The following is a 17026-nucleotide window of genomic DNA, read 5'->3' on the forward strand; positions in this document are numbered from 1 at the left end:
TAGGTGTGTATACAGTCAATAAGAATTTAACGGTACATCAAAATCTGGACAAATAATTGAAAAATAAATTTCAAACTACTCCATTTAAAAATAAAATAAAATTCATCAATATTCGACAAAATATAATTAAAATATTTAAAATTATCCAAACAAATTAAAAAATTTGAAAATCCAAATGCAACCTAAAAAAAATACTAGCATAGTCATGTATAAAAGGACTTTAACATCCCCAGAAGTAGGGATCCAGCCGAGCAACAGTTCCTTAAAACAAAATGAGTGTTGATTACAAATAATAGCTAGGATCAGATGTTATCAGTTCTCTAAACATTGTTTGCCATCCATGGCTCATATAATACACAACATACAACACGAAAGTACAATTAAAAGCCTGAACGATGACTACTTTGGCCTGACCAAACTGGAAAATATTAGAGCTTGTCCTTAAAAGCTACACCGCAAAAAAAAATAGCTAGGATCAGATGTTATCAGTTCTCTAAACATTGTTTGCCATCCATGGCTCATATAATACACAACATACAACACGAAAGTACAATTAAAAGCCTGAACGATGACTACTTTGGCCTGACCAAACTGGAAAATATTAGAGCTTGTCCTTAAAAGCTACACCGCCGCTTATGTCATTGTTCGCTGATTTGCATTTGCCGACAGGGGAAAATAGAGAAAATCAGCAGCAGCATGCTCATCTCCTAGCTCTAGATCCTGAAGCACAGAAACCGGCTGGTCAGGAGCACTGATGGTTTCTAAAATAAAGATTGACATGCTATGTAATTGTACTTACTGGAACGCTTTATGTTGCGGCAGTATTTGCTGCCACATTGACAACGAAACGCCTTAATCGGGTGTTCATGGTCATCAAAGTCGATGCCATAATCCTGCAAGCAATAAACTTCTCAGCCAAAAAGATGAATTCCTGACTAGCGCTTCATGTGGACGCACAACAATTATATTGTGGTCACCTTGTGAATGTGGCAGCATCAAGAAAACAAACAACCGTAAGCAAATCTTGAACAGCTTCAAGGGACGATTAAGAAGGTTTAAGCAACACCACCCCCACCCCCCCACACAGACACATAGACACACACAACTTGTTTTTCTGCAAGCACAGTAGCACACAATAAAACACTTCATTATTTTCGGATTAAATTACATTGTGCTCCCCTAAAATTTGATACAATTGTAAATACCATTCATTGTTTGAGAAATTACCAATATCCAATGAAACTAACATCCATCCGACAATGGACCCATTCCATTGGGGTTACAAAAGGATTTTGTATTGAACTGCCAAAATTACCTTTTAAACCCTAATGTATTTAAAATATTTAAATGATCTCTTTAAAAATATACGAGGTATCAACATAGAGGAGCAAATGGGACACTGCACACCATCGGACTTTCTAACATTTTTTTTCAAAAATTGAACAAATGAAAATTCTTCAAGGGTAAGGTTGACATTTCCATTTTATCTTCCAAGGGTTACATAATTATGTCAAATCAAAGTATCCATAATTTCTCAAACAAGGAGGAAGTATTTGTAATTGTGTCAAATCTCATGAATGTCGATGTAACTAACCCTATATTTTCATATTTGGATAAAACTTACAATTAATTGTTGATTCCATTATATATTTATTAATCTTTAACCAAAGTCATACACTGTCAGAAGGATGTGGTTCAGTTCCCAATCAATTATTTGACTATCAATTGTTTGAAATAGTATCCTAGTATATAACATAGTACTTGCACTTACTATAGTGTCTTATACTTGGTAAAAAATAACAGTACTAATTAATATAACCTTTTTTTTTTTGTTGTTGTTGATAAGTTGCTAAGCAATATAACTTCTTTATCGTCATGTATCAGAACTATTCGATGTTTAGGCGGCTTTTGGTAAAACTATTACTCCTCAGGAACAATCATCAATGTGTTTGTAATTCCCAGATCTCTTCAATAACAAATGACACTTTAAGCAAATCTATACTAAAGCATAGCACTGAACTTAATCCAAAACTTACCCAAGTGAGTTCTTCCATGGCTTTCACTTTTCTTGTAGTGAAGAAGGCGAGCTGAGAAGCAAGATCCAATGAGACTTGTGCAGAAACTTGAACCCAACCAACTCAGAAAATAAAACAAGGTGTAGCGTGTGCTAAAAGTGGGGTAAATTACATTTTGGTCCCATAAGTGGACGTGTTTCCAATTTTGGTCCCATACTCTGGTCAATTTGCACATTGAGTCCCATATGTGGCTTCTTTTTTCCAATTTGAGGACCAACGAGGGCTTTCCGTCAATTTCATAATGGCAACTGCTATCTACGTCAGTGGCTGTTAAGTGTGGAGGGAAAATGTAGACATTTGGAGGGAAAAAGCAACTTGATGGGAAAAGCTATTACACCTTCTTCCTACTATTTAAGGTGGATTTCTTCATTTCTCTCTTGCATTTAGCAGGAAAAATGTCACAAAATATGGCTGCTAGTAGAGAAGTTTTGTCACTGTGGAAGGGCGATTCTGAGAACCTCATGGACCGACAAAAATCGACGGGTCTTCCCAAACAAAAAAATCACACCCGCTTCTTTTTTTCGTACAGTCAAAAAATCTCCTACCTGGGTTGTCGTCGGTCCATGAGGTTCTCAAAATCGCAAGCCTTCCACAGTGACAAAAAACTTCTCCACTAGCAGCCATATTTTGTGACATTTTTCCTACTAAATGCAAGAGAGAAATGAAGAAATCCACTTTAAATAGTAGGAAGAAGGTGTAATAGCTTTTCCCACTAAGTTGCTGTGTTTTCCCTCCAAATGTATACATTTTCCCTCCACACTTAACAACCACTGACGGAGATAGCAAATGCCGTTGTGAAATTGACAGAAAGCCACATATGAGACTCAATGTGTGAATTAGCCAGAGTATGGGACAAAAATTGGAAAGAGGTCCACTTATGGGACCAAAAATTTAATTTACCCCTAAGAGTGCATGTAATTTCATACATGATAATAGTGGTGATCAGGAGTCTCGACTTCCACTGGTATCTCTACTAAGTTTGAGTCATAGCACCTAACAAGGTTTGCAGACAGAGGAAAAAGAATATTACGAAATCGTGCAATTGAAGTTATTACAAGAGTTTGAAACTGCAAAGTTAATTTTCCTGCACTGGTTGAGGAGTAAGATGGTCAATAATCATTGTAGAAGGTAGCTTAGTGATTGAGCAAATGCAAGATTATCAACAACAAAATACGCACACCAGATACAAAGATATGGATGATCCAACTATCAATTTCAAGAAAAAACAACAAAAACTCAGCAAAATGCATAATTCGCATTACAGATATACTTACCTGTGATTAATAAACCTTGCTACATTCCCATAATATGTAGCATCTAAACAAAGAGCTTCCTCATCTTTCAGCACTCCTTCCGCACACCAATCGGCATCAAGCAGCACAGGATATGAATGTTTCTCCCCCTTAGGACTCCGCAATACACGTTCAAATAGCTCCGCGTTGGTTAAAACTTCTCCAACATACTCACAAACAAACGCACCTTTTGGGAGGTCCTCCAGAGTACGTAAACCCCAACCTTTTCCTTCAGGAGTCATATAGACCTAATGGCACATGATAAGGAAAAGAAAGAGCAAATATTACTAAGTCACTTACTCCATGAAATATGCGCAACAGGTTGGGGGTAAAGAGCTAAAGATCTCAACTAATTCTACCTGTAAATTGCGACTTATTCCTCTCTGTACCACTCGATTGCCACACTGTTTATTACAGCCACATTTCCACCAACATTCTTTTATGAACTTCCTTACTAAATGCCCTTTGCAAGGTTCAATGATATCCTCGCATTTTGATCTTTCCAAAGGACATTCCTTACAGAAAAACTGACAATGTTTCTTTGGATCACGATTCATGGAAATACACTCTTTAAGAAGTTCCTCCCTAACAAGGCCATCTGTGGTGTATGCAAACTCACCTCCAGTTTCATTCGCACATGCACAAGGCGTGGATAACAATAGGCAATCACCAGAACAATTGGCACAGCAATTGTTATCTCCAATACGAGCCAGAGAGAAATTCACATATGCATTTTGGAATGCTACATTTTTTGGTATGTAGTAGAAAGATGGAGGACGCTCATCATTCACTTCATTCACCAGTGTAATTACAACTTTTTCTTGCCCCTTGGCAATGTCAACAACATCATGGAGCGTCCTGATAATTTCAGGAGCCACCTGGGGCTGATGAACAACCTCCAAGCTCAGTCCGTTCCCTTCTTCAGCATAATTCTCTTTGCTTTCTCTATTTGTCAATATTTCATTTCCACCATCTATCTTGTTCAGATGTGGCCCATCATTTACACCGTCGCTAGGTGGAGGAATTACTGGTGTTTTGGGCTGAGGTACCTCAGCACCTGACTGTGAGTCAACCAAACCGTTCAAAGAACTAAAGTGCAAGCCAGCAGCACCTAGGGTATCTGCTGCAGAAGATTTACTCACTGAATCAATGGTTGGAATCACATCCATGGTTTCTGTCAACTGACTATTGGAACCGGTTCCTAACTTCAGAAAGCATTGGCACATTTCTGTCATAAGTGTCATCACTGAAACATTCAGGTCCAAAGTTTTAGGTGATCTGAGAAATTTATCCTCAACCGATTTTAGAACAGCCTCAAGACTAGGCGTACGGAAATCAGGCCTTCCAGGACCCAAGTTGTAACTCAAAGAGATTTTCACCTCCCCAGAAGGCGAGGAAGCAATCTCTAGGTTGGAAGAGCATTCAACTGATATCACTGCCAGCTCACCATTATTTCTTGGTTTATTTAGTGTAGCAGTGCCATGAGGTGTTTCTTTTTCAGTCACAGATTGCAATGCCGATGGGGGTTCAGGATTATAATTTTCTGTAAGCATACCATGCCCACTCAACGCGTCTCCTCCATTTGATACATCTGTGAATCTTGAACTATGAGTCTGAGAATGAATATTGTAACTTGTAGAAGAAATGTGTCGTTATTATGCTTGATGGCAATAACTTTTACAATTATAACTGGACATCTCAAGAAAGACCAAAATCTAGGACCTCCATCGCATGAATGAGATTCACCAATAACCACATCAATCATTTGACTAGTAAATCAAAATTAAAATATGCAACTAGTAAATCTTATCAGCATGTTTTCCGTAACTATTCCCACTCACTATACATTGATCAGAAATAAATATTCATTCATTGAAATTCACAAATAAACTTTTCAATTCATTGAGACTTCAGGCATAAAAGAAAAACCAGGAACTTCTTAGGATAAAAGACAAGATCTCCATGACCCAAGTCTTGACTAAGAGGGATCAACTACGTGGATATAATATCGAGTATACACAGTTAAGAGCAAATCCTTGAATCACGGACCAAGATAATTATTGAAAGTATAATAAAGCAAAAACAATCACGGACCAAGATAATTAATGAAGTACAATAAAGCAACAAAGAAAATGTGTGGACATCCCAACAGTGTGCGGCCAGGAGAAGGGAAAGCTTACCTGGATGAGTGATAACACCAGAAACCTCCAAACATGCCATGTCCTCAGTGACTGGTTCATCTTTAGGCTTTAATAACGCCTGACTTGCATTGCTCCTTCTTTTTGGTGACAAAATGACACCAGGCTCAACCTTAGGCTCCTTAAGACGTAAAGCATTGGAAGAACTATCAGGAACTGGCCTCTTCTCTCTGGATGGAATTTGAGGGGAGACTGCTCTGGTCCCTCTGTCTCTGAGCCTCATTGGATGAGAATGCGATCTGGATTCAATTATTAACTGGGTATTTTCCTGACTTCTGCTGATGCTACTAGGCTGGCGGGGATCACTTCTTTCATGGACAATCAATGACTCAGGTGAAACAGGCTGCTTTCCTTTATTCTTACCAATCGATTGGCGAGTGACAGACTGTGGCTTACTCTTTATGTTTTCCACATTGGGCTGAGGTGACTCCACTATGGCCTGTGACCCATTTACCTCTGGGAGACGGGTTTCACGTAGTTCACCTGGTTCTTCTTTAGGCCTGATAAGTGGAGTTCTAGGCACACTGGTATCAGGTGTAATTGACGAGGAAGTCTGACCATTTCTGTATCTAAGGCGTAACCTTTTTAAAGGCCGCTCAGCCTCTTCAGTTGCCTGGGCTTCTTCTTCCGGATGGTCATCTGTCTATTCAGGAGAATTAAGCAATTACAAAATGTCAAAAGATTGAACCACATATGAATGTAGGAAGATAATTGGATATAAGTTTAAATCTATAATCCAATAGCGACTACACTGCATAAAGCATGATCAATTTGATGAATCACCTACTTGACTATTCACAATCTTCTTTTTTGACTGCTCTGCTGCCTGAAAATATCACATTAGTCAAAATGGTTAGCACTTAAATCATCTTTCTGTATAATTGGATAAGTGCAGGGGGAAAGGAGATTGATCACAAACCCACAACTAGTACTAAAAGGTTTACTAAAAACAATTATGGTGCAGATCACATACTTCATTACTCACACTCTTCATTGAAAGGTCTTCTGCCTGAAAGATAGTACTCCATGAATCAACCCCTCACTTTAATCAAAATTACTTAAAAGTAATAAATAGGAACAGAAGCAGAGGTACCAACAAATACAAGAATGAACCAAATATGCAAAAGATAACAATATAGGGGTGAAATGAGAAGGAAACTTGGAAATAAAGAGAGAGCATCCATATTTTCAGTCTGCAATACTTACTTCTAATTCATCCCTCTCAAATATAGCATCAGCAAGGGCTCTATAATTTTCCTCTTCTATAAGCGCCCAGTTTTTATCATACAGTATCAGCAAACTCTTCAATACTGGCTTCACCTTAGCTTCAGAGATCCCAATAGCCTTCATAGCATGAAAGGCACTTGCAACCCTCATTTTTGTTTCCTTCTTGTTCATTTTAAATATTTTATGTCGCAGACTGTGAACCTTCCAGTAAACCAAAAATTCTTAACTTTGTCAGCAAGCAGAAAAGTGAATACTGATAGCAATAAAACCAAAAACAATAGATCTGCAGACTCTGAACAGATCTAAAAATCATTGATGGCCCTAGTAATGTACAGCAGAGCAAAAGCAAGAGAAATACAACGGGTGACCATAAGTACTCCAAGCAGGATGACAAAGCTTACCTTTCCATCAGCAATCCCCGCAAGGCTTGATAAAAACATTTAACATGAGGTTAAACCTTATGACAATAATAAGGACACCATGCAATGTGACTGCCAAGCAATCAAAAACCAAAAGCAACTGTTCCAAACTATCAAGTAGAGCATCTGACTTAAATACTGATCCAACTTCAATCATTAATTCAAAAGATGGGCACATACATTGCAGACTTAAAGTGCAATGAACATGTATCTTCCATCGGACTCTTGTAGACAGTTGTTGAAATTCTATAGTTATAGATAATGTAAAGCATCCATTAACTAAAACTCTGAATTTTAACATTTAAGTAAAGAGGACGCACCTCAGGAAGAAACAAAAGTTGGGGGGTGATAATATCAAAACCAATGCTTCAGTCTCTCGCCAAGAGTAGATAGGAACCACCAATCACCTACCATGTGCTCCACAAAACAACAAAATCATATGGGCAAGGAAACAGCACCAAGAAAGGATGGCATAATCATAATGTCCTGCATATTTATACATCCCTTATATTTACAATGACTGACAAAGAATAGATAGATCTACACATGGATTTTTGTCAATAATCAAATATAATATGCAGCTCCTTGTATACAGTATATATAAATTTACATAATCAGGCTAGAAAAAATCTGAATGAAATACTCTAATTAATAGAACACCTCGATGCCTCGTCACAAACAGGAAAGAGCAGAAAAATCATCCGAATGTTTTCCACAATGTGATTCAAATTAATTGAGCAATGCTACATCTCGAGCCTGTACATTCCCCCCCCCCCCCAAAAAAAAGGCACTTTTACTCACAGTCCAAATTAAATGATCTCTTGGCTATCAAAGTAAAAAATTAACAGCTTTTAGCACTCATATTTGAATTTGATTTACTCAACCCAAAAAACTCATCAAATACTGAGTTTTATGACAAAATAGGTTGGCACCTATCCGAAAAGATCACTCTAGAGCAAACTTCACAATGAAAGATGAAATAAACTCTAAATGGAATATGATAAAGGCTAAAATCATAGGCTGCTTGAAAGAATTAGTTAATAATGTAGTGATTTGAGAATCCCCACTTATTTTTTAACTTACTACATTCCATTCCAGGGAAAGAAAACTAACCTATAAGAAATAACAGTAGCAGGAAGTCTCACCTGTATCAGCAGATATAATAGCTCAACAGGGACAGAAAATACATGAAAAACTTGAATCCTTTTATATTCATATAAAGAGCATGAAGTGATGCGCCTTATTTTATAGAACTAAAGAGTGGCCCTTACCTCTAACCTCTAGCTTCAACTAAGAACTCAAGAGTGGAAAGAACTAGAAATGTAGGGCTGGAAAGATAGGTTAGGTTTAACTCCTTTAAACCCATTCTGTTAACTAATATGATTGCAACAAAATTCTGATAACAAGATTGGGCCACTAAATTCGTACCATCATTATGTAAACACCAGTAAATCACACAACAAAATGTGAAGTTTGTCCTGGCAAAGCCTCAAGTTAGCCTCAAAGTCATGTTTCTGGAGCACTAAAATATAGATATCTAGAACCAACTAAAACTCTTTGAACTCAAAATTCACCAATTAGAATCTATCTTTGACGCTCAACTAGGATTTAGCCTGAGCAAAGCTCATAGATAGACTGGAAAAAACAATAAAGAAGCCCACAGACAGATAAAGCTTCTCTTGAGCAGAAGTTTAAGAAGCATAAAACCTTGTTGTTAAGTCCCCGTGTAAATTAAAACATGAAGACTTCATTGACAGGGTTTTCTTGTCCCAGGTTCAATGTCTTAAAGACTTAAACTGCATTTCTCAAGCTCTGGATGGAAGACCTTTCTTACGTATAGGAGCCTTCTATTTCACTTATGACATTAAAAACTTTTCACGGAACTAGAACCCAACTTGACACTGTAAAAGATATAACAAACGCACATTACATTTATATTTATTTACATCCAATTTTTTTATAGAATTCAATGGGGCGATTCCAAACTTTTATCAGTACAACAAAAAAAATACAGCTACTAGCACTAGTACACGGAATTAATTCATCATTGAGAGATAACGGTTGGTTAATGGTGGAATTAATCACTGGTGAATCAAACGAATTGCTTCGCCAATACAACATAAAGTCAACAAACATTCTCACGCTAACTAGAAAGGACGGAGGAAAAAGTCTTCCAAACCAAGGGGGAAAAAGAAAAAAAAAAGCACTCATCTCAGAAACGATAACCCTAAAAAAACCCCAAAAAAACGTAAATAATTTGTTTCTGCGAAATGTACGGCGTAAAGAGTTCCAAGAATGCACACACCGGAGCAGTAAAAAAACCCTTCGAACAAGTGAAAAGAAAAATACTGAAAATTCGTGCAGTAAAGAATAAGGCAAAAAATTGAAGTTGCGAATCTGTTGCAAGAATTTGTAGCGCATGGATGATTGATGCACAAGAATAATACAGACAAAAAATCTTACCAGCATTCGGAAGCCGCTTCTCCGGTGTGTATGTGAGAGGGAAATAGGGCACTGAAGCTTACAGTGGGGAACGGGGGGGGAACCTTTTCGCACTGAGTCAGGAGTGTTGAATACATGAGTGGAAGTGGAGGTATACTCCACGTGCGGCAAGGAGCGTGGCGAAAGGAGTCTATATAGGCGCGCAATTGATGACTAGCGATGTACGGGCTGAAAATTTTAACAAAAAACACTAAAGGAATAATTACAATCTCCCCCCTCAAATTCGATATAATTATATATAATCTCATATAAGTTAAAAAATTATATTTAGTATTTTTAAATTTTATTTTTATCCAATAATAAATTTTTTTATTATTCAAAATTCACTAAATTTATTATAATTAATAAATAAATAAATATTAATATTTATCATCAATTCTCTAAATTTATTTTCATCTAATAAATAATTTTTTTTATTAGTCAAAATTCACTGAATCTATTAAAATTAATAAAAATCAATATTTACCCTCAAATAATTTGTTAAAACTACTTTATAACAATAAAAATAAACATCCTCACATGCATTAACGTGTAAAGACGTACAAGCGTATATTTATTTGACCTGTAATAAGTCACTAATACGGGGGTAGGAATTGATTTGTATCTGATTTTTTTGTCAATATCATTAAATTCGGTGAATTTTGACCAACAAATAACTTATTTGTTAGAAGTAAACAAATCTTGATGTAAGTTTTCAAACTATAAGGAGTCTACATATAATACTGTACTCCAAAGGCTTGCGTTTGGAGGAATGAGTTACGATTTTGGTTTGCATCTCACTTATATTGGCTTGAACACCGTATGTGTCTTGGTAGACTAATAATCGGGTCAAATTAAGCACAAATCTACTCAATTATTTAATCGAAAGTAAAAGAATAACTTGATTTTACATCCGATCAATCAAATCGAAATACACGAGACTCAAACTTAATATGGAGTTATTGCGAGCTTATTATCTTGTAAGTATGTAGAGTCAAAATTTATTATGAATTTTAATTTAAAACTCGATTGTCAACCAAATTGTGTTGTGGGATTTGATTAATAACTTAGTCTAAAAAAATATTGATGTCAAATATGCACTTATTTATCTAAAAAGTTGTCATACAAAGTGACAACATTGCTTTACATAATATTTGTATACATTATTTAATTCATGAAAATAACCACTTAATAATATAAATAACACATAATGAATGATTGATAAAATCAATTAAACGTGGATTGACTGTTTAGGATGCAGTGCATATGTATATGTTAACGTGAACAATAAACATATATCGATGCAAGCATTCTAAATTACAATATTTTTTTTATATGAGGACAATGTGCTAAATATAATTAAACAGTCCATAAATGGTGAAGTAGATATACTATTTTATCTTTTTTTTTAAATAAAAAAAGTATTTTAATAAAATAAAAAAAAAATTGACGGATGGGTAAAATAAATAATTCATAGGGAATATTAGTTAATAAAAATATTTTAAAAATTTATATAATATATATAAAATTATAATTATAAATCAAAAAGACATTTTTGTTAGTTCATTACAAAATTTGTATGAAAAAATCAACGAAATGAGTTCGTTGTAAGACGGATATTAAAATAAGAAAATATTTATAATTTTTTAAATAATGATAAAATATTTATAATTATATCAAATTTTAAAATAAAAAACTACAACTCCCACCGCCCGCACCAGCATATATGTACTACCATACTCTATTCTATTATTCTCTATTTATACAGCTCATACTTTTATGTATATATTTATATATTAATTATAAGTAATAGTCAAAAATCACGCGCATATTCTCACCAAACGCTACTCAATTGGGGCTATTGACTGATAATTGGGCAAAACTCCACATATGTAAGGATTTTTTTAGGTAAATTATTATTTAAAATATATTTATTTGAATTAAATCAATCACTCAGTAAGTGCCGTACGTATATTTGTTAAATGATTAGTCTTTTCTTTAGATTATATATCGATCATATCATAAGTATACTGCAATTTTCATATAATTGGTTCAAATTCAGTCAAATCCGATATGGATAACGATTTTCCCGAACTTTTAATTATTTTGACCCAAAAATTGTACTTACATTCCTAAAAAAATTCATTGTTTACACTAAAACTCGTTTCGTTATGATTAAACAAAAAATGATGATGTTAGCGGGAAAAAAAAAACATAAAATTTTAATTTTACCCATCTTTTAATGATTCCTCTTGGTAAATTTTACCCATCTTTTAATGATAAATTACAACTATATCCCTTGAGATTTGGTATAATTACTTTATAAAATTTTAAAAAGTATATGAAATTATAATTTATAATTCAAAAGGGTATTTTGGATAGTTTATCACAAAAATTGAATAAAAATCTAACGGATTGGGTTCGTTGTTACATCAACATTAAAATCATAAGAATATTTGTAATTTTTCAAACAATGAGAATGTATTTATAATTATGCCAAACCTTATGGGATGTGGTTGTAATTTATTTATTTATTATATTTTTTCTTTTATAAATATAAACATATATATAATATAATAATATTAAAAATGAGGGATCAAATTGAAAATTTATGTAATTTTTTTGCTTATATTAGCATTTTTTATCCAAATCTTAATGAAATGGGGTCATGTGTAAATGGAAAATTTTTAAAAGAGTGTAAATGTAATTCCAAAATTTTTTAGAGAAAAATATAATTTTGTATTTTTAAAAAAATCTAAATATAACTAACCCATTTTAATAAGTGTAAAAGTTAATAATTCATAGGTTGATTGACTCTAGACAAAGCCACGCGACAGGCACCAACCTTGTACATTGTTCAAACATTATTTCAGTTAACAAAGTCTGTCAAATACCTACTTTTGTCTCAGCCATGTTGTCATAATTTCTCACTTTGAGGGCCAAAAAAATTTGAAAAGAAAAAACATGTCCATTCGTTTTCGAAAGAAAAATTAGTACAATTATGCTCATCTTAATTCTTGCTTATCATCTCATTAATCATTTTTCAACATGATTACTACAATCTGTAGTGTCACACGCACATACACGCAGAGGACACAGCCAACTGTGAAAGTTGACACAGCCAGAGCTACTAGGCACTTAAAAAGCCTGCTGCCACCCACAAATTTCACACACCCAAAAATTTCATCTCCTTCTTACCCAAATCAAACTCCCAAACTCTAGAAACCACCCACAACAAGATTTCCACGAATTCCTCACCAATTTCGCGTGATTTCATTTTCATCCATGTAACAAGAAGAAAATATTCACCAAATCTGGAAATGGGTTCGTCTCGATCTCAATCCCTCTTCTTCTTCCTCCTCCTCATTCTTTGTCTCTTCTCCATTCTCTGCTGCTGCTCCTCCTCCTCCGACGACTCAAACTTGGTGTTTAAAGGATGCGCCGACCAGAACTTCCAGGATTTCAACGGGATTTACAAGCAGGCATTGAGAGGTCTGCTCGATGGCTTAGTTTCTCAGTCTTCCGCCGCTAAGTTCTACAAGACGACTTCCGGCGAGGGATCGTCGTCGTCCGCCATTAACGGGCTGTTCCAATGCAGAGGGGATCTCTCAACCGGCGAGTGCAACAGTTGTGTGAAGAGGACTCCGGGATTAGCACAGAAGCTATGTGGGGAAGCGATTGCTGCGAGGGTTCAGCTAAATGGGTGTTATTTGAGGTACGAGATCGCGGGGTTCAGGCAGGTGAGCGGGTCTGAGTTACTGTACAAGGTTTGCGGGTCGACACGGGCGAGCGGGGCAGGGTTCGGTGACAGATTGGAGATGGCGTTGGGGGAAATAGTGAAGGGTGTGGGGAGTGGGAACAGTGGGTTCTATGCGGGGGCGTATGAGTCGGTGTATGTGTTGGGTCAGTGTGAAGGCGATTTAAGCGGTGGGGACTGTGTGAACTGTGTAAAAACTGCGGTTGATAGAGCTAAGTCTGAATGTGGCAGCTCAATTTCAGCACAGATTTATCTTCAAGAATGCTATATCAGCTACAAATACTATCCCAGTGGTGTTCCCACCGACCAGCAATCATTTTCGCCATCAGGTAAAAGCAAATATATATACATATGATTTATGTAAATTAAACATTAGTTAAATGTGCATGTAAAGGGCTTGGGTTGCTTGTATTTACGAATAGTATAAATTGCAACGTGTTCTTCTTATAAATTCGCTTTTATTTTTTAAAAAATTATAAACATTTATCTATAATTAACTATTGTCTAACCAATACCCGTTGTGATAGTCCATCTTAAGGATATTTGTTAGACATCTTAGGAAACACATTGTGATTTACTCTTCCCAAATATGCACACGATATTGCTGTAAAGAAATTAATTTTCTGACTGGGGTGTTTTGATTGGTTGTAGGGACAGGGAGGAATACACAGAAGACAGTTGCCATTGTGCTGGGAGGAGTGGTGGGTGTGGGGTTGGTAATGGCTTGTTTATTGTTCACAAGATCAGCTTTCAAGAAAAAGACTTATACTTACAAGTATGGTGGATAAAGGTTAGTGCCATCTTAGCTAAATGGGAATTCAATCTTGGAAATGCAGTTTTTCTCTGAATTATAGTATAATTGTACGTGGGAAAATTTTGTTGCATTTGATAGACTGATAATTGTTTTTGCTTTCCAGGACATATCTGCAGAGGTTGCTTTAGATTAAAACAAGGTATAACAAAATTAAATTGGGGGCTGTAAAGAGGGAAGATTTGCTTCACTTTGTGAAAAGATGTAAAGTTATCTTCATCTCCAAGTTTTGTTATTGTAGTAGTTCTTTTTGCTTTTCTCCTTTTCTGGGTTTAACACTTAAGAGCTGTCTATTTCAGAAGAAAGATAGTAGGCACTAGTGTTGCAAATTGCTCCTTTATGTTAGTGAAAAAGTGAATGTATATCCACGATTTAACAATGCATATATGAAATGTATCATTGTGCAGTTGCTTTATTAAAAGTACTTGAATTTCACTTTACACCATGAAAAGCAAGTAACTTTTGTCTCCTCATGTGGCTTAACTCCATGCATAGGGAGATTTAGCTAAGTTGTTCTAACTTGACCAGTCTTGCCTTCCATCCAGCTGCATTACACTTTTCCAGTTTCCTTCATCCTTTTAGGTAAAAGATCATGTCAACTCCTTTTTGCATACTCAACAGCAATTGAATTCTCCTTTCTCCAAAACAAGGTTAAGAATGGATGCCGGCTAGTCTTGGTGGAAGCACAACATTTCCTCCCAAGTGATCACAGTCTTATCTCCTTCATAAACTACCAATCAGCTAGGTCAATTTATATTAATCTACGACACCGTGTTCTAGTTTATGATTCGATGGTAGTTAACCCATAATCCTTGATCTAATGAAGACTGAGGTTATCGTATATATCTAATGTATTAATGAAAGTACGTTGATCAACCGACCTCTTTAAGTTCCCTAGTTGAGTTGAGATAACCGGAACGGACAACCCAATTATAAACTTTTATATTCATCAAAAACTGGATTGGGGCGTCCACATAAAAAATTTACACCAAAAAAATTGTGCAAACAACATCCCTTAGGAGGGTGGCAGAAAGTCATTTTAGCACCTCTTACAACTGGGTCTGTGTCCGAACACAATGCGAATGACAGATTATTCCCCCTTTAACATTGCAACTCCGATTGGAGAAAAACTTAAAATTTATGTTAATTTTGTTTTTGCCTTCGGCACCAGCCGCACTCAATCCAAAACAAATTAACTCCTTATGACTTATAATCGGTCTACAAAACGAATTTACTTTCAGCAAAATAGTCCAGGGAGAGAACACAAAAAGCATAGAGAAGGAGAGGCACTAATATTCACAGTATAAGCACTCCTCCAGTTAATTCTAATCCCGATATATCAAAACGACTTAGAAAAAAAAGAACAAGCTCACGGCATGGATTTCAAATCCAAATTTAAAAACATTAAACTTAAAAACCATAGCAATCAAATTCTATAGAAGATAACTATGACTTCCGTATTACAACCACGGTACAGAGGTTTAAGAATCCCTAAATACTGAAATCCATACTCAGAGTTTGCCGAAAAAAGAAAGAAGACAATCGGTTCCTGTAATCAAATCCATCTGACCTGAAAATCCGGAACCAAATTATTTAGGGCGTCGAATTACTTGGACGCGCCGAGCAAGCTAGCCTGCTGCAACTCAAGCTCGTTGAGCTGCTGCTCGCGGTCCATCTCTATAATCAGAGGCACGACGAGCACGAGGAAGGTGGTGCCGGCAATCCACGCGGCTTTTCCGGTGCTCTTCAGGAGCTTCTTTGCGACGTAGGCGGTATCAAAAGCCGCTTTCTTGCCGCGGTACACGATGGGTGACTGGGAAACGGAGGTGGAAACACGGGACAGGATTCCGTCGTCCGACGACGCTCCGCCTCCTCTAGTAGACATTCTGGTGAAATTCTACGGCACGAGAAGACGGCAGCTTTTAGGGTTTTAATTTTGATGATAATGTTTTTGAGTTTTTGGAAGCCTCAAAAGGAAGAGAAGATAAAAGAGGAAATAAATTGATGGAATATTCTACCATTCCAAATTAGCTGTGCCGATATTCAAACAATTATATAATAAATTGTGAGGTAAACTCATCCAATTTTTTTTTTAAAATTTAATTATTATAAATATTTTTTTTAATATTTAAAATTATTAAAATATTTTTTCATGTATTTAATGCAATCCCTGAATAGAGGCGTATAATTGTTTATTTTACCCTACTACACTTTTTTAAATAAAAACTTGTAAAATAATCAAAATGGATGGAAAATTCTGAAAAGCTATAAAATAAAAAACTATACACTTAATTTAACAAAATTTCAAAAAAATTAAGAAAAAAATAAAATTGTAACTTATAGTATTTGGTCTGTTTATTGTAAAAATAGATAAAAACTTAGTGGATTAAACTAGTTGTTGGACGACTTTTATATTAATAAATATTGATAATTTTTAAATAATAAAAAACATTTATAATTATATTGAATTCTAGAGCAACTTCTTTAAGTTTTAAGGCCCTGTTTACTTCGATAATCGTATTGAATGAAGATAGGATTATCATTTACTAAATAAATAATAAAAAAAATCCTATATAATTAGTCATGCGTTTACTTATGTGTATTATCAAAATGGGATATATTATATCAAGTGTTTATTTCGATAAATCTACATGCTTTTGGTATAAAAATTACTTTTGAGCCATTGATTATGAAATTTAATAGACAATGTAATAATAATAATAATATATTATTATTATTTTATTGTCATTATTGTAATTATTGTTA

At 35.3% G+C, this 17026-nt stretch overlaps 3 protein-coding genes across 9 annotated transcripts; 1 reads left to right on the forward strand and 2 right to left on the reverse strand.

The window, feature by feature from the left end:
* LOC105163457 (probable inactive histone-lysine N-methyltransferase SUVR2) lies at positions 482–9828 on the reverse strand. Of its 7 annotated transcripts, none has more exons than XM_020694662.1 (12): positions 9675–9828; positions 7532–7618; positions 6772–6985; positions 6539–6574; positions 6353–6391; positions 5548–6208; positions 3727–4958; positions 3350–3615; positions 3002–3068; positions 2037–2087; positions 800–893; positions 482–720 (listed from the first exon to the last, which is right to left on the reverse strand). In XM_020694662.1, exons 3-12 carry the CDS (start codon positions 6961–6963, stop codon positions 701–703), a joined length of 2658 nt encoding a protein of 885 aa, XP_020550321.1. In that variant the 5' UTR covers positions 6964–6985; positions 7532–7618; positions 9675–9828; the 3' UTR covers positions 482–700. The 7 variants fall into 7 exon arrangements, with proteins under 7 accessions (XP_020550321.1, XP_020550319.1, XP_020550318.1 ...); XM_020694660.1 differs by having other exon boundaries at positions 6772–6993; XM_020694659.1 differs by having other exon boundaries at positions 7532–7697; positions 9675–9827.
* LOC105163458 (cysteine-rich repeat secretory protein 11-like) lies at positions 12811–14681 on the forward strand. Its single transcript, XM_011081808.2, has 3 exons — positions 12811–13778; positions 14101–14239; positions 14367–14681. The coding sequence occupies exons 1-2, from the start codon at positions 13013–13015 to the stop codon at positions 14235–14237; spliced, it is 903 nt and encodes a 300-aa protein (XP_011080110.1). The 5' UTR covers positions 12811–13012; the 3' UTR covers positions 14238–14239; positions 14367–14681.
* LOC105163459 (mitochondrial import receptor subunit TOM9-2-like) lies at positions 15580–16281 on the reverse strand. The gene has a single exon (XM_011081809.2). It carries the CDS (start codon positions 16143–16145, stop codon positions 15867–15869), a length of 279 nt encoding a protein of 92 aa, XP_011080111.1. The 5' UTR covers positions 16146–16281; the 3' UTR covers positions 15580–15866.

Source organism: Sesamum indicum, linkage group LG6 (assembly GCF_000512975.1).
Source record: "Sesamum indicum cultivar Zhongzhi No. 13 linkage group LG6, S_indicum_v1.0, whole genome shotgun sequence".
NCBI lineage: Eukaryota > Viridiplantae > Streptophyta > Magnoliopsida > Lamiales > Pedaliaceae > Sesamum > Sesamum indicum.